This window comes from Oncorhynchus mykiss, chromosome 20 (assembly GCF_013265735.2).
Source record: "Oncorhynchus mykiss isolate Arlee chromosome 20, USDA_OmykA_1.1, whole genome shotgun sequence".
Classification (NCBI taxonomy): domain Eukaryota; kingdom Metazoa; phylum Chordata; class Actinopteri; order Salmoniformes; family Salmonidae; genus Oncorhynchus; species Oncorhynchus mykiss.
Window position 1 is genome coordinate 43597949 of NC_048584.1, and position 18274 is coordinate 43616222.

The 18274-nt window shown below is 45.5% G+C and overlaps 1 protein-coding gene across 2 annotated transcripts; it reads left to right on the plus strand.

Moving 5' to 3' along the window:
• The first annotated feature begins 138 nt into the window (after positions 1-138).
• Positions 139-17750, plus strand: LOC110499505 (prosaposin). Of its 2 annotated transcripts, XM_036956405.1 has the most exons (15): positions 140-298; positions 4071-4204; positions 4543-4617; positions 5381-5506; positions 6454-6678; positions 6992-7135; positions 7319-7375; positions 8690-8695; positions 10302-10448; positions 10677-10769; positions 12149-12332; positions 12547-12710; positions 14477-14557; positions 14726-14833; positions 16300-17750. In XM_036956405.1, exons 1-15 carry the CDS (start codon positions 265-267, stop codon positions 16333-16335), a joined length of 1614 nt encoding a protein of 537 aa, XP_036812300.1. In that variant the 5' UTR covers positions 140-264; the 3' UTR covers positions 16336-17750. The 2 variants fall into 2 exon arrangements, with proteins under 2 accessions (XP_036812301.1, XP_036812300.1); XM_036956406.1 differs by lacking the exon at positions 8690-8695 and having other exon boundaries at positions 139-298; positions 16300-16335.
• The last annotated feature ends 524 nt before the right edge of the window (positions 17751-18274 follow it).

Sequence of the window (18274 nt, forward strand, 5' to 3'; positions counted from 1 at the left end):
CTCCTCCTCCTCCACCGTGCATTGCAGTGCTCAGACCCTGGACAGGCTCCTCCTCCTCCTCCTCCACCCTGCATTGCAGTGCTCAGACCCTGGACAGGCTCCTCCTACTCCTCCTCCACCCTGCAGTGCAGTGCTCAGACCCTGGACAGGCTCCTCCTCCTCCTCCACCCTGCATTGCAGTGCTCAAAACCGAACAGTCGCCATTCAAATTCACACAGTCGCCAGAACAAGAACAGCTTTCAACCGGACATAAACAGCGCAGTCATGCTGTACCTCGCTTTGTTTTTCATCTCCGCAGGTAATACGATACACATTACATTGGTAAACGATTTGATTAGTGTAACGTTAACTAGGTACATAGTTGTATTTTTTGCTGTTGTTGTATCATAGATAAATATGTAGTATAGAGAATACGTATCGAGGTTAGCTTAGACAGCTAACTAGCTAACGTTACTGTAGCAACCAACGGTTAAATACATTTTCGTCCAATGACCAAAAACGTCACTTTCTGAACATTCAAGATGTGTAACTAGATAATTGTACTAGATAACTTGTCTTATTTCTACGTTATGAATCGGAGCTAACTTCACTGTAGCCTAGTGTACTGTTAGGTAACTTCCTGTTAGCTGCTATAGCTAACTAACTAGATATTTGACCAGGGAGTTATTAGCCAGCAAGGTACTCTGGCAAGGTTAGCTGTGGTCCGGTTGATTTAACTTTTAGCCAAAGGACACAATGTTAAAGTAATAAAAAAAAAAAAAATAAAGCCACGATATATAATATCAAAGCAACTCATGATAGCTACTTTATTTAGATTTTTATAGCTCAGACATTGGTGTGACGCATTAGCTATCTAAGCAGAGTAGCTATCCCTGCCAAATGTTTTTCCTTTTCACCTAACCTGTTTTAGAAAATAACTAAATCATTAACACCCGTTTGCGCAGGTAAATGGCAGGGATGGCACAACTGTTATATCACCATTTATGTAAACAAACATAAGTGTACAGTGAGTCTGCACTTTTCTTATGCACATATTCTTTATGGGAAAAACCAAAGTGTGGTTCTGTTGTCTTACACAATCACACTCTAACTTGCTCTCCTATTCACCGTCTTTTATTCATGATATCTTATGCTAACAGTACTTACGGGCCGTTCCCAACAATGCAGAGAAAATAGAATCATTTACAAGACTAGGGTCTACTCTTGATGTAATCCATCCACAACTGAAACAGTTTTGAACAGGTGTGTGGAAAAAGGTGCGTTTATCATCTAAACAAATGCAGTCCTATCTGATTGTATTTGTCACATGCGCTGAATACAACAGGTATAGATAGACCTTAGTGAATTGCTTACCTACAAAGCCCTTAACCAACAATCCAGTTCAAGAAATGGAGTTATATATTTTTTTAATTACTAAATAATTTAGAGTAACAATAACGAGGTTATATAAAGGGATACTGGTACCGAGTCAAAGTACAGGTTAGTTGAGGTAATTTGTAAAGGGACTATGTGTAGACAGCGAGTAGCAGCAGTGTAGAAATTAAAGGGGGGGGGGGGGTTGTCAATGTAAATAGTCTGGACCATATGCATGACCCTCTGGTCAGATGCCTGACCAGTTGCCATACCAGACGGTGCTGTAACGGGCCAGGATGCTCTCCGTCTAATGTACTGTTCTATTGATGTCTACCCAATGTGGACCGGCTAGCTAATGGAATATTTTCTATGTTTTGTCATTTGAATGTTCATTAACCTTGGTTTTGGAATTTCCATGAAAAAGCTCCAATTGGTCATTATTGCATAATGCATTTAAAGTTCAAAGAAATTGAAACTAATGTTACACTTATTATTATTATTTTTTAAATCAAACCAGTCTGACCTAGAAAAGCACTAATCCCCCAGAGTCTTCTTTTTTTTGCTGATTACTAATTACTGCCGAACACATTCAATAAATCAATCATGCAGTCTGTCACGTCCCCTATAGAACCCCTTACACAAACTGGGTTGTAGAGAAGCAAAACTCACTTCCGTATAGGCCTATAGGCTAGTATTGTTACAAGGGCTTTGTTGTAATAAACATGCACAAGCTAGTTCCATTTTGTGTCCGTCCTGGTTTGGTCAGTAGATCGAGAGTTGCTTATTGCTGCTGTGTGTGACAATGGCTAATCCTTTTTTCTAGCTTCTTCCTCCTTGACTCCTTGTGTTGTATTTTGGAATTGGATCACACTGACATAAAGACCGTCTAGTAGACGATCCACTTATCTTTACGACACGGCCAGTTATATGATTACTCTTCAGCCTCTATCTGCGTTGACCCTTTTGTTGTTGTTGTTGCAGGAACTCTTATGACTCCTCTGCTGCTACTGTTTATATATCCTGTTGCCTCCTCACTTTATCCTGACCTATATGTACATAGCTACCTCAATTACCTTGACCCCTACACATTGATTTAATCCTGGTACCACGTGTGTGTGTATATATATTTTTTTAACCTTAATTTAACTGGGCAAGTCAGAAGAACAAGGTCTTTATTACAATGGCCCATAAGTAAGCATTTTAGTGTTGATCTACACCTGTTTACTAAGCATTAAATTGTTTTTGTCACATGCTTACTCATATTTTCCATTTCTGCAATACATCTGCTCTTGTGTTCGTTCCCCTTTGGTTTTTGGGGAAATGTTTTAGAGCACCCAGTTTGCAAAGCTAACAGCACAACAATTCCATTCACTATGAGAATAGCGATTTGACACTCCTACGTCATTAGGAGTCATTCTTGCTCTGTAGACAAGATGTTCATCATAGGCTATTCAGTAGGCCTGCTGTCAGGGGGGGTAGGGTTTTATATACCATACCCATTGGGCCTTATTGTTTAATTATACGTTATCTATGCTGACTCACTGAAACTGTAGCTTAAAGACTTTGCTCTTTGGGGAGTTCGACAACGCTGAAACATGTCCTTGTGATGCCTAGGCCCATTACATCATATTGAGCAATGGCTTGTTTTTATCTGCCTAGTCATGTGACCTGACCGCTGAGGAGAAGAGGGAGGGGTGGGTGGGTGGGTATTATCATCATGTGAACATGACGGAGTGTTTCAGTTGTGTTTCCTAATGCCTTAGATTCCTAGGGTGTACTGTAGATAAGGTTTTGCAACGGAAAATTAGCGTTTCTCATTGGACAAGTACAGATAGTGCCCCCCTCCCCTTCTGAATGTTTTGTGCTTACTAAACACATGCTGTATCCTATCTACAATCTATCTTTAGGCTGTTATCACAATGACCCACTCAATACGGGTCCAGCCTCAGTATGTAGACTATTGCTCCAGCAGCACTAGGTGATCTGTGTCATTGTCTGCTGAAATTGTTGTCACATGATTAACCATCTATCACGGTGCTGGTTTATTTGACAACAGAACCCGGGGCTGTTGTGACACCCCGAGCCCTTATGATGCAGTGCTTTAGACCGCTGCACCACTCGGGAGGCCCTTATGCAAACTAATTTGACCACTCTATGCACATAGGATACTTTTTGTTCTACAACCCCAAGTTGTTACAGGACTTGTCTGAAAGTCACCTGCTACTGGTTTAAACTGTTTTTATGGATGCCCCCCCCCCACACACACAAAAGGTGTAAATATGTGATAAAAATATATTTGATCTTTGTCTCCTAGCTATAGGACACTTCACGACCTTATTCCTTAGGATTTATTTACACTGTTTTGCTGGTTCCCCCCCCCATAGCAGTGAAGGCTAAATTCATTGCGGTTTATTGCCGTTTTCCTGTAGGTTTTTACTTCTAAACAAATGACTTGCTCAGCTTGTAGAGCATGGTGCTTCCTACACTAGGGTTGTGGGTTCGATTCCCACATGGGACCGGGACGGAAATCTATGCTCTCGTTGCCTACTGTAACTCACTCTGGATAAGAGCTAAGTGACAATGTGTCAAATGTGACCCTGTTTTATTCTAGAATGGGGCAGTGACTTTTCTAGTATTGTGTAACACACCGACAACAGTGTGGTTAGATGGGTATGCGTTGAAATAAACAGCTAGATTTTTTTTTTCTGTCCTCATAGCCGTCGCCACCCCTCTGTTGGGTACTGAACAGTGTGCCCGTGGTCCTCCCTACTGGTGCCACAATGTGAAGACTGCCTCTATCTGTGGCGCCGTGGTCCACTGCCAACAGAACGTATGGAACCAACCCCAGATGGTGAGATTCTAGCCTGCTGTATCTAGCAAGTTATTGGCTACTGAAGGAGCAGAGAAGGTCTTGACCAACGTTACCCAAGCTTTGTCCTGGGCCCCTCCCCCAGCGTGCACCACCGTTACCCAAGCTTTGTCCTGGGCCCCTCCCCCAGGGTGCACCCGGGGGGGGAGCAGGACAGTTTTGGTAACGTTGGTGCACCCAGGGGGGACGACGACAGAGTTTGGGTAAATGCTGCTCTAAGCCCTTGTCTTTCACTGTGTAAATGGCTCAACAGGTGGGCATTGTTTAACCTGGCCTTGGGGTTTTGTTACTCTAATCATCTCCCCCTCCTTCCGTTTCAGAAATCTGTGCCGTGTGACCTGTGTAAGGAGGTGTTGATTGTGGTGGACCAGCTGCTGAAAGACAACGCTACTGAGGTGCGTCGTGGGGGATGAAGATTGTTCCACAACTTTTACCGCTGAAAACAAATTCATGCTCTACCATGGGAGGCGGGGTAGCCTGGTGGTGGGAGGCGGGGTAGCCTGGTGGTGGGAGGCGGGGTAGCCTGGTGGTGGGAGGCGGGGTAGCCTGGTGGTGGGAGGCGGGGTAGCCTGGTGGTGGGAGGCGGGGTAGCCTGGTGGTGGGAGGCGGGGTAGCCTGGTGGTGGGAGGCGGGGTAGCCTGGTGGTGGGAGGCGGGGTAGCCTGGTGGTGGGATCAAATCCCAGAGCTGACAAGGTAAACAAACATCTGTCGTTCTGCCCCCTGAACAAGGCAATTTAACCCACTGTTCCCCTGAACAAGGCAGTTTAACCCACTGTTCCCCTGAACAAGGCAGTTTAACCCACTGTTCCCCTGAACAAGGCAGTTTAACCCACTGTTCCCCTGAACAAGGCAGTTTAACCCACTGTTCCCCTGAACAAGGCAGTTTAACCCACTGTTCCCTGGTAGGCCGTCATTGTTTATAAGAATTTGTTGTTAACTGACTAATCTGTTTTTATTTGACCATTCTTCCAACCAGCGTAAACTATCGGTGCATTTATGCCAGAACCGTTTTCCAGTTCGTAAGATACCCCGGCCATAGCTACCATTGTTCACAACAGTCCTCTGAGTAGGGTGTCGTAGTTGTTCTCCCAGAGGAGACGTTAGGCCAGACAACAACAACAACGTCTCCTGAGGCTCTGAGATCTGTGTGTTTCCAGGGCGAGATCCTGGGCTACCTGGAGAAGGCCTGTGCCTTGGTTCCTGACAAGAATCTGTCTGCAGAGTGTAAGGAGCTGGTAGACAGCTACTACCCTATCCTTATGGGTATCATCACTGGAGAACTGGTACGTACCAAACACCATATAATAACATTAGTTAAATAAAAAATGAAGTGGTGATTTTTAATGCTTATTAGTGTTGAGATGGTAGACAGCTGAACTGATGTGTAAAAGTGGACTGAATGTCTGGGTCTACCATATCGTCTTCTCAAATGACTTTAATACAGTCTGGTCCGTGGGCAGAGATCTGTTACTGAATGAATTAGTGGGATAAAGGTTCACGTTTTGACTGAGGTAGAGCAACCTTGTGGCCCGCTATGCAGCATTGACCCACTATGCAATCCTATGCACTTAATGGATTTTAGCCTTTCATAGGGGCCATCTTAGGCATTAGATTTGCATTCAGAGTTGATCTCTCTCTGTAGAAAAGTAAATGTATTACTCTCTCCTTATCAGACTCTGTTTGTAAACTCAAGGGGCCACACAGTAGAGTGTCTGTGTGGGCTGGGGGACTAGTTGAATGAGAGGCATTTAGGATGCTGGCTGGATCTCTGGTCACACAGACAGACGGTTCTTTGTGGGCCTCGACTGCTTCCTGTGACTAACGGGCCAAAAGGCCTCATCCCTCTCAGTTCAACCTGCCATGGCTTCAGCACCAGATGGACAACAATACATATCGATAGTTCCTGGACAAACACCCTTTCAGTGTAGATTGTTTTTTAATGTAGGAGTTGGCCTATTCTGGGTCTGGAGTGGGACAACTGACCCGGAGTTAAATTGTTTTGTCACAGAAGGTTGGTTACACCTTAATTGGAGCGGATGGGCTCACGATAATGGCTGGAAATAAAACCAATTGAATGGCATCAAATGCATAGTTTCTATGTTTGATACCATTTTATTATGAGCCGTCATCCCCCTCAGTAGCAGTGTGAGGATCCAGGGGTCTATTTATGCTGTGTAGTGAGATGCAGCTCGTCGTTGACCTAAAGTGGACGGTGATTGTTGTTTCCCAGGAGGATCCTCAGGTGGCTTGTGGTGCCATGGGGCTGTGTGACTCCCAGCAGGCAGCTCTGGCCAGGCTGGCTAAGCTCATGTCCAATGAGATCCCCCAGCTCACGTCCAATGAGATCCCCCAGGTAGACCTAGCCCAGAGGGTCGCCCCCTTCCTCCTCAACGTCCCTGGGCTCCTCTACCCTCAGGCGCAGGATAACACCAAGCAGGAACCTGCCGCGGCACAGGTACATGGTCATATTCTTTGTGATGCCTAAAAAGGGCTTGGGAGGGGAACATGTGATTCTGACTTCCTATTATACTAAATCTAGATGCATCTGGGTTGTGTTCAGTAGGGCACAAAGTACCAAGTCGTTTCGCAACGGGAAACTTAAATCTGTTTTTGACCAATTCTGTCTGTACATCCCTGTTTTCAAAACATTTCCCCCCTACTGAACACTAACACAGTAGCAACTTTAAACTACTACTGATTCATACTGGGGTGCGTGTTGATGTAACTGCTACTCCTTATTCCCTAGTGAATGTTTTGTCTCCTTGTAGGAGTCTGGAGATGTGTGTGAGGACTGTGTGAAGTTCATCACAGACACTCAGGAGGAGGCGAAGAGCAACTCTACTTTTGTCAACTCTCTGATCGAGCAGATCCAGGACCAGTGTGACCTGCTGGGGCCTGGTATCTCTGACCTGGTGAGAGGCCTTGTTATCTAGTTAGTTGCAGATCCAGAACCAGTGTGGTCTCTGACCCGGTTAGAGGACTGGTTTCTATAACAAGGGGCACAGCAAAATACAACCCCCGCCCCCCCCATTACTTTTAATCTGTGATGCTAGCAGAGCACGTTTGTTGTACCACTTCCTGTCCTCTTGTTTCAGTGCAAGCAGTACGTCAGCCAGTATGCCCCTCTAATCGTCCAGCAGCTGATGTCCATGGTGAGTAACTCTTCTACTGTTACGTTCCACAGTTAGCACTAATAACTAGGCCTCATTTAGCCGGGAGATCTGTTACGTTCCACAGTTAGCACTAATAACTAGGTCTCATTTAGCCGGGAGATCTGTTACGTTCCACAGTTAGCACTAATAACTAGGCCTCATTTAGCCGGGAGATCTGTTACGTTCCACAGTTAGCACTAATAACTAGGCCTCATTTAGCCGGGAGATCTGCATAATATTACTAGTGTTTTTTATTTTTTTTGGCGGTATCTGTATTTGACTTTACTATTTATATATTTGAAGACTTTATTTTCTTTAGGAATGTAGAGAAGGAAATGTACTTTTTACTCCATTCACCCAACAGTGCTTAGCAGGACAGTAAAATGTTCTGATTCGCACACTTATCAAGAGAGCATCCCTGGTCATCCCTACTGGCTCTGATCTGGAGGACTCACTAAACAGAGAACATCCCTGGTCGTCCCTACTGCCTCTGATCTGGTGGACTCACTAAACAGAGAACATCCCTGGTCATCCCTACTGCCTCTGATCTGGAGGACTCACTAAACAGAGAACAACCCTGGTCATCCCTACTACCTCTGATCTGGAGGACTCACTAAACAGAGAACATCTCTGGTCATCCCTACTGCCTCTGATCTGGAGGACTCACTAAACAGAGAACATCCCCTGGTCATCCCTACTGCCTCTGATCTGGAGGACTCACTAAACAGAGAACATCCCTGGTCATCCCTACTGCCTCTGATCTGGAGGACTCACTAAACAGAGAACAACACAAATGCTTAGTCTGTAAACGGTGTTGGAATGTCGTGATTCATGATTCATACTTAAGTATATATTTTTTTAGCAATTACTTTGACTTTTGATTCTTCAGTAAATTTAAAACCAAATACTTTTTTTAGACTTTTACTCAAGTAGTATTTTACTGGGAGACTTACTTGAGCCATTTAATAATAGAAAATGACTCTGGTATGACCGGTATTTTCTTCACCACTGAATATCACATGACCGATAATAAACAGACTGCAGGGTGAAATGGAGCAAGAGCAAACTTTTCCCACTACTGGGCCGAGATGTAGTTACAGGAAAGGGAAACAGGGGGGTGGAGGATCATGTGATTTGGTTCAGCACAATAGATACATTGAGCCCATACAGCTCCTAGCCTGCTGATTTAATTTTTTTATATATACAGATTCTTTCCTCTCCTCATCCCCTCCTCCATCCATTTATTTGCCTTTCTGCTCTCTTTCCCCCCCCCCACCCCCCTCTGGGGTTTTTCTGGTTGCTGCTGGTCTCTAGGAACAGGTAGGTGTCTCTCTCTGTGTTCAGCTTTGAGTCTCTCACCCTTGAGGCTGTGGCCACACAGTGACTTGGATGAAAATTTGTATTATGGATTCATTCTCTGGCGAAAGGTCAAGTTGCATATTCATGAAGACTGACATTTGCCCCCGCCCCCCCCCCCCCCAAAAAAACACATGTCAACGGATAACTCCCATCTGTCTGGCCACAGCTTTAGCATCTGCTTCCTGCACTGGCTGTGTATTAGTGCTGCTTACTTCAGACTCACCTCCACTGCTCTAGATCTGCATCTGTGTTTGTCTGTTTAGTTGTGGCGGATGTAAATATTATTTTAGGTCGCAAGCTGTCAGTCTTCTTTTAGAAATGTATTTGATGTGCATGTCTTCATGCTGGACTGCAGATGGCGCTGTTGCTACTTTATTTTTTATTTTTCATGCCACAAACATGTTTGTTAGTGTCTTATTGCGTCATTAGTGTCTGGAACCATCTGATCTGGGTGCATGTTGCCCTATGCATGCCTCTGTTTCTAGAACGTAGTGTGGCCCATGGAACAGGGGACTGGTGGAAGGGGTTCTAGCTAACGTGGCCTATGGAACAGGGGACTGGTAGAAGGGGTTCTAGAGTGGCCTATGGAACAGGGGACTGGTGGAAGGGGTTCTAGCTAGCGTGGCCTAGGACTGGTAAAGGGGTTCTAGCTAGCGTGGCCTATGGAACAGGGGACTGGTAGAAGGGGTTCTAGCTAGCGTGGCCTATGGAACAGGGGACTGGTAGAAGGGGTTCTAGCTAGCGTGGCCTATGGAACAGGGGACTGGTAGAAGGGGTTCTAGCTAGCGTGGCCTATGGAACAGGGGACTGGTAGAAGGGGTTCTAGCTAGCGTGGCCTATGGAACAGGGGACTGGTAGAAGGGGTTCTAGCTAGCGTGGCCTATGGAACAGGGGACTGGTGGAAGGGGTTCTAGCTAGCGTGGCCTATGGAACAGGGGACTGGTAGAAGGGGTTCTAGCTAGCGTGGCCTATGGAACAGGGGACTGGTAGAAGGGGTTCTAGCTAGCGTGGCCTATGGAACAGGGGACTGGTGGAAGGGGTTCTAGCTAGCGTGGCCTATGGAACAGGGGACTGGTGGAAGGGGTTCTAGCTAGTGTGGCCTATGGAACAGGGGACTGGTAGAAGGGGTTCTAGCTAGCGTGGCCTATGGAACAGGGGACTGGTGGAAGGGGTTCTAGCTAGCGTGGCCTATGGAACAGGGGACTGGTAGAAGGGGTTCTAGCTAGCGTGGCCTATGGAACAGGGGACTGGTAGAAGGGGTTCTAGCTAGCGTGGCCTATGGAACAGGGGACTGGTGGAAGGGGTTCTAGCTAGCGTGGCCTATGGAACAGGGGACTGGTGGAAGGGGTTCTAGCTAGCGTGGCCTATGGAACAGGGGACTGGTGGAAGGGGTTCTAGCTAGCGTGGCCTATGGAACAGGGGACTGGTGGAAGGGGTTCTAGCTAGCGTGGCCTATGGAACAGGGGACTGGTGGAAGGGGGTTCTAGCTAGCGTGGCCTATGGAACAGGGTATTCTCTGTGGTATGAATGTGTCCATTCTGACGTTCTCCCCCCCCCCCCCCCCCAGCAACCCAAGGATGTCTGTACCTTTGCTGGCTTCTGCTCTGCTGATGTGAAGAGCTCTGTCCCCATGATGAAGCTGGTGGCTGCCAAAACCATCCCCGCTGTCAAACTGGTTCCTGCCACTAAGATGGAGGCTGTCAAGCCTGCCACGGTAGGTTAACCTCCTGATACTAGTCAGGATACTGGCCAGTTTGCATACTCACAGATTATTTGAAAACTTGTATGAACCGAACACGTTATGCCAAAGACACTGTTACATTGCAGGTACTCTGTTCATCAGTGACCATTTTCTGTAAAGGGTTGTTCCTCTTTCCAAGAAGCTCGATTGTCTGGCTCATGTGGTACTGGGTATTGCTATACTAACTAGTCTCTTCTATAGGACATGGTGCGTGCCCGTGACTCCCCTCAATGTGCCATGTGTGAGTTCATGATGAAGGAGTTGGAGAGCATGCTGCAGGATGAGAAAACGGAGGTAGGTTTTTACCTGCCGTGTGGCACACGAGTCATTGACCTGCTATAGAACACTGACTGGTGCAAACTGGTGGAAGTACTGGAGGGGTTTCCTGTTCAAACCGGAGTAGACACTGTTTTAAAAAAATAAATAAATGATAGTTATGAGATCTGTATTATAAATGTGCTTGTGGTATTCTGGATGATGAAGACCTGCGACGCTGCTGATCATGACTCTGATCCGTTTGCGTCTCGTCAGTTTGGCAACTTTAAAACATTTTTAAATTAAATTGTCTGGATTCTGTAATCCTTACACTCCAGGATCGGTTTGATAACTGGAGGTTTGCTGGTTCAATCCCCCTGAGCTGCCTGCTGGGAAATTCTGCAGGGATTAGGCTGCAGCTAGAGGGTTACCAGATTCAATATCCTGTATACTACCTACTGCCGTTGTGCCCTTGAGCAAGGCACTTGTGTGCTGGAAGTTTTTCTGTGAGCCCGGGCACTTGTTGATCTGCTCTTCAGCTAGTCTCTGCCTTCCTTTGAGTTTTGAACAATGCAACAACAACAAAACAATGTTCATCCTTATTTAAAGTGGAGATTTGATCACCATATCCCGATCTGAAGGATCCGTCTCATCTTTCAGTTTTGAGGAAAACTTTTGACTTCTATCCGATTAGAGAGTAATCCTAGCAGGTGACTTAAAGAAAGTCCCCATGGTGCTAAAACAGAACGGAGAGACTATTGTCTGCAATGTGCAGCCAGAATGTATTTGATTTATTTTAAGTGAGTCACTCACAACCCTAAGAATGTTTTTTTATTTTGTCTTCATAAACTTCCCTCAGACCCAAAGTGTTTGTTAGTCCTTGACACGCAGGAATAACAATGTTATTATTGTAATAATGTCTTTGTACCGACGTCACTCTGACGGATGGCAGGATGTTTGTTTAAGCAGCAGAGGGAAGTGTTGACTGTGACACACCTTGTTGTGTCTAGCTAGCTATTTTGGTAGCCAAGCTGTTGTCTTATCAGAATTCTGTCAGCGGTATATAAATAGTGTGTAGTCAATGACTTAATTCATTTCATCTCCTAGTTTATCAAATGTATTTATTTTATATAGAAACCCTTATTCCAACGGTAGTTGTCATGAAGTGCTTTTATTAAAAACCCGGCCTACTCCTGAAGACAAGCAATGCAGATGTGTTGTTTGGCGGGGGGACTCCCTAGAAAGACAGGAACCTGGGGCAACTAGTCCCAGTGGTGGCCAAGTCCTCTACTGGTTGAGCCAGAATAGGATTGGTTGATTAGGAAAAAAAGTCAAATGAAATGGTAGGGTTCATGTCTCACCCTTGTGCTCTCTCCTTCCCTCTCTCCTTCCCTCTCTCCTTCCCTCTCTCTTCTCAGCAAGATGTGGTGCGTGCTGTGGAGAAGGTGTGCGCTGTGCTGCCCTCCTCCCTGTCGGTCCAGTGTAAGGACCTGATTGAGGCCTACGGCCAGGCCATCATTGAGCTGCTGGTGCAGGAGGCCGACCCGAAGACGATCTGCACCGTGTTGGGGCTCTGTAAGGACGCCAGCCGCGCCTTCATCCGTGAGTAGTGTTCATTAAAAGGAAGTGAATGTGGGGTACAACGAGACGCAAGTGTCATTTCTGAACATGGCCCAGATTAAGTTAGTTAACTCTGTCCCCGTCTCTCAGCGGTGCTGAACATGGCCCAGATTAAGTTAGTTAACTCTGTCCCCATCTCTCAGTGGTGCTGAACATGGCCCAGATTAAGTTAGTTAACTCTGTCCCCGTCTCTCAGCGGTGCTGAACATGGCCCGGGTGGAGGCGGGTGGGTTCTGTGAGGTGTGTAAGGTGGCTGTGCAGTACATCGACGGCATCCTGGAACAGAACGCCACAGAGGCACAGATCGAAGACGCAGTCAGGAAAGTCTGCAGCTTTGTCCCGGAGACCGTGAGGAGCGAGGTGAGTTGGGGAGACTCCATCCTGGTTAAATAAGAGACCATTGTATCTGCTTGTCACAGTGATGGGGGGATCGATCTGTCAGTTAAGTGTTTCCTGGACACGATAGTCTATTGTCCTCCAGTGTGTTATCCAATGGTGTGTGTGTGTGTGTGTGTGTATATACACACAAACAAACCCTGGATTACTGATACTTTGACGCTACCAGTCGGCCATATTGGCATGAATGTAAAGCCTTAATGAAGGGTTTTCTACAGCTTCTAAGATGGAGACATGGTGGCTTCAACACAGTGCCCCTATCGGTCATCTAGTGTGTGTGTGTGTACACACACACACTACCAGTACAAGGGTTTTTCTATATTTTTACTGTTTTCTACATTGAAGAATAATATTGGAGGCAAACTCTGAAATGACACGTATGGAATAATTTAGTAACAACTTTAAAATATATTTGATTCTTCAAAGTAACCACCCTTTGTCTTGACAGCTTTGCACACTCTTGGCATTCTCTCAACCAGCTTCACCTGGAATGCTTTTCCAACAGTCTCAAAGGTGTTCCCACATATGCTGAGCATTTGTTGGCTGCTTTTCCTTCACTCTGCGGTCTAACTCATCCCAAACCATCAATTGGGTTGAGGTCTGGTGATTGTGGAGGCCAGGTCCTCTGATGCAGCACTCTTTCTTGGTCAAATAGCCCTTACACAGCCCGGAGGTGTGTTGGGTCATTGTCCTGTTGAAAAACAAATGATCGTCCCACTAAGCATAAACCAGATGGGATGGCGTATCGTTGCAGAATGGTAGCCATGTTGGTTAAGTCTTCCTTGAGTTAAATCACCATCACACCTCCACCTCCATGCTTCACCTGTTCTGCGTCTCACAAAGAGCGGTTGGAACGAAGAATCTCATTTGAGATTCATCTGGTCAAGTGTCAATTTCTCGTGTTTCTTGGTCCATGTAAGTCTCCTTGTTTTAGTGTCCTTCAGCAGTGGTTTCTTCACAGCAATTTGACCATGAAGGCCTGATTCACAGTCTCTGAACAGTTGATGTCTTGAACTGCATTTATTTGTGCTGCATTCTGAGTTGTAGTTCACTAATGACCTTATCCTCTGCAGCAGAGGTAACTCTGGGTCTTCTTTTCCTGTGGCGGTCCTCATGAGAGCCAGTTTCATCATAGCGCTTGATGGTTTTTGCGTCAGCACTTGAAGAAAAGTTCTTGAAATGTTCCTTATTGACTGAACTTCAAGTCTTAAAGTAATGATGGACTGACCTTCATGTCTTAAAGTGATGATGGACTGACCTTCATGTCTTATAGTAATGATGGACTGTTGTTTCTCTTTGCTTATTTGAGCTGTTCTTGCCATAATATGGACTTGGTCTTTTACCAAATAGGGCTATATTCTGTATACCTCCCTACCTTGTCACAACACAACTGATTGGCTCAAACGCATTAAGAAGGAAACAAATTCCACATGAATTTAACATGGCTCACCTGTTAATTGAAATGCATTCCATGTGACTACCTCACGAAGCTGGTTGAGAGAATGACACGAGTGCAAAGCTCTCATCAAGGCAAAGGGTGGCTACTTTTTGAAGAATCTCAAGTATAAAATATTTTGGTTACTACATGATTTCATAGTTTTGATGTCTTCACTATTATTCTAAAATGTAAAACTCAAAAATCCCCGTAATGAGTAGGTGTGTCAACTTGACTGGGTGTGTGTATAGATCTCTCTCTATCATTGGTGTTAACCACTGTCTATCTCCTCCAGTGTGACCAGCTGGTTGAGCAGTATGAGCCCATGCTGGTTCAGCTCCTCCTGCAGATGTTGGACCCTGACTTTGTCTGCATGGTGAGCACTGGAATTCAATATCTTTTAATATAGGTGTGGGAGGAGTAAAGTTATAGAATAACATCTATTGTCTCGGAGTTGGTAAAAAAGGACTTGCCTGGTTGAATTAATCAAAGGTTATGAATGCTTGTCTAACAGTGCGCTCTGTGTGGTTGTCCCTGGTTACAGAAGTTGGGGGTCTGTCCTGAGGCAGTGCAAAGGCTTCTGGGTATGGAGCAGTGTAGCTGGGGACCCGCCTTCTGGTGCAAGGACATGGACTCCGCGAAACGCTGCAACGTGAGTCAATACACAGGCAACATGAACTATTCATGTGCTCACTGGCTGTCTCAAACTCAGCAAAAAAATAAACTTTGTCTCACTGTCAACTGCTTTTATTTTCAGCAGACTTAACAGGTGTAAATATTTGTATGAACATAACACGATTCAACAACTGAGACATAAACTGAACAAGTTCCACAAACATGTAACTAACAGAAATGGAATAATGTGTCCCTGAACAAAGGTGGGGTCAAAATCAAAACTAACAGTCAGTATCTGGTGTGGCCACCAGCTGCATTAAGTATTGCAGTGAATCTCCTCCTCATGGACTGCACCAGATTTTCCAGTTCTTGCTGTGAGATGTTACCCCATTCTTCCACCAAGGCACCTGTAAGTTCCCGGAAATTTCTGGGGGGGAATGGCCCTAGCCCTCACCCTCCGATCCAACAGGTCCCAGACATGCTCAATGGGATTGAGATCCGGGCTCTTCGCTGGCCATGGCAGAACACTGACATTCCTGTCTGCAGGAAATCACACACAGAACGAGCAATATGGCTGGTGGCATTGTCATGCTGGAGGGGTACCACATGAGGGAGGAGGATGTCTTCCCTGTAACGCACAGCGTTGAGATTGCCTGCAATGACAACAAGCTCAGTCCAATGATGCTGTGACACACCGCCCCAGACCATGACGGACCCTCCACCTCCAAATCAATCCCACTCCAGAGTACAGGCCTCGGTGTAACGCTCATTTCTTCAATGATAAACGCAAATCCGACCATCACCCCTGGTGAGACAAAATCGCGACTCGTCAGTGAAGAGCACTTTTTGCCAGTCCTGTCTGGTAAAGCAATAGTGGGTTTGTGCCCATAGGCGATTTTGTTGCCGGTGATGTCTGGTGAGGACCTGCCTTACAACCGCGTCTCAGTACGGACATTGCAATTTATTGCCCTGGCCACATCTGCAGTCCTCATGCCTCCTTGCAGCATGCCTAAGGCACGTTCACGCAGATGAGCAGGGACCCTGGGCATCTTTCTTTTGGTGTTTTTCAGACTCAGTAGAAAGGCCTCTTTAGTGTCCTAAGTATTCATAAGTGTGACCTTAATTGCCTACCGCCTGTAAGCTGTTAGTGTCTTAACGACCGTTCCACAGGTGCATGTTCATTAATTGTTTATGGTTCATCGAACAAGCATGGGAAACAGTGTTTAAACCCTTTACAATGAAGATCTGTGAAGTTATTTTGGATTTTTACGAAGAAAATAATTTCCTTTTTTCACAGCAGTGATCAATGTTTCATTCCAGAGTTGCCTTGATAAATGTCCATCTGAAACTTTTATTAATTTATGATTAGCTGGGAATCACTGCTCATCCAGATCTTATTTGTCTTGTCTAAAACATTTATTATCACAGCAGATGCATAAACTAAAGGAGGAACTATTCCGTAGGGAAAGGCGGTCTCTAACCTGTTGGTCTTTCCTCTCCCAGGCGGTGGCACACTGCAGGCGTCACGTGTGGGAATAGAGTGGAGGAGAAGAAGTGGAGAAGACCTCCCTAAACGTTCGGACCCTTTAGGAAATTAAGGAGAAACACTAGCGCTGCTTAACTTTTAAATCAAATAAAACTTTTCTTCTTTTTTTTTAAACATGTGGAATTTAATTTTTTTTTTTTGCTCTTGTCTAAATTAATTTACCAGGCAGGTTTGAGAGGAGGGAGTTGATGCCTTTTCAGTTCATGTGGGGGAAGAGGTGGTTTTTGGGGCTTCGAGAGGGAATCTACCTGCCTGACTGTTTTAGTTACTGGGACAAACCTCCAAAGCGATACTGTACTGATTATTTTACTATTCCTGGTTTGTGTAAAGATTTCGATTTTCACATGTTTAAGCCTTGTCCTGGACTGAAAAGCACGGCTTGCTTCCTTAGTTCAAGAAACTGGCCCATTTCAAGTACGTGAAGCAGACGGGCGAGAAGATAAATACTGCTGTGTCTGTGTGAAAGAGTGCTTGGATTCTTCCAGTTGAGTCTTAGTGGGTCCTTTTGCCCTCTAGCCTACTCGTTGCCCTACCTACCTTTTGCCCTCTAGCCTACTTGTTGCCCTACCTACCTTTTGCCCTCTAGCCTACTCGTTGCCCTACCTACCACCATCCCTCTAGCCTACTCGTTGCCCTACCTACCACCATCCCTCTAGCCTACTCGTTGCCCTACCTACCACCATCCCTCTAGCCTACTCGTTGCCCTACCTACCACCATCCCTCTAGCCTACTCGTTGCCCTACCTACCACCATCCCTTGCTGTGACGGTATATATCTTACCTTTCTGGGATGTTTTCTGTTTAACAAAGTCTCATCTCCTTAAAGCAAATTTAAATCTCTAGTTTGTAGAAACTGTTGAATTGTGTAGAATACTTTAGTTTTATTATTAAATTGGGTGGTTCTGAAATGGCACCTTTGTCCCTAAAGTAGTGCATTTGATAGAGGGAGTAAGGTGCCAGTTTTTTTTTTTTTATTTTTATTTTTTAGTCACGACCTGTGTACATTTTTGTTGGCTCGTCCGTTGCCGTGGGTGACGAATCCACTGTAGCACCAAGGGGTGTGGTCTAAAATGTGACTCACTGCCCTGTCCCCCTAATGGCACCTTGGTCCCTATGCCCTCTGGTCAAAAGGAGTGCACTATAGAGGGAACGAGGTGCCATGTGGGACGGAGACATCTCTAGCAACATGCTCGTGTGCCCCCCCCCCCACCCCGTCAAGCCTGTTTTGCAGTGTCCCACTCAGCCAACCAATGTGCTGACTGACCTCACCCTGTTTATGCTAATCAATGTTTCTAATGTAACGATGGAGAGCTTGTTGTGATCAATAATCAATGGCTGACGGCCTCGCTGTTCAGCCTGAAACTAATCGATCGGTCAATTTTAACTGAAATAAAATGATCCCAAATCCACGTGGTTATCTAATGTGTGGTATTCATTAGTGTGAAATGTTTCCACAATCTGTTTTCTTATTGGTCAAGCTCAGGCAGTTCTTCCCTGTTTTGGTTTCCTATTTCGTAAGAACTGAGATTGTTTTAGCTAATGAAAATGTGATTGTATGATTAACTCTACCAGTACTTTGGAGGGGGGGGGGATGAATAAACATATCCTATAGCCTCTAGAGTAATTAGGGCTGGACACCACTAGATGGCAGTGTGAGCAGAATTACCAATGATGGTTGGATTTATTTATTTTTTTACAATGAGGGAATGTAGATGCCATGGGGAGAACCGGGTGTGTTGCCTGCTTATTTTAGCCTGATACTAATCACAACCAGGATGACAATCCTCATGTGGTGAAAAAGCATAGATTCCTAACATTTTTATTATCTTGTCCAAATTGAAGATGTCTTTTCAGCTCAGTGTACCGGCTCAGCAGAGATTCCTAACAGCAGAGATCCTATGTCGTATTGTGCCAATGCTCCAGTAAGGAGAGA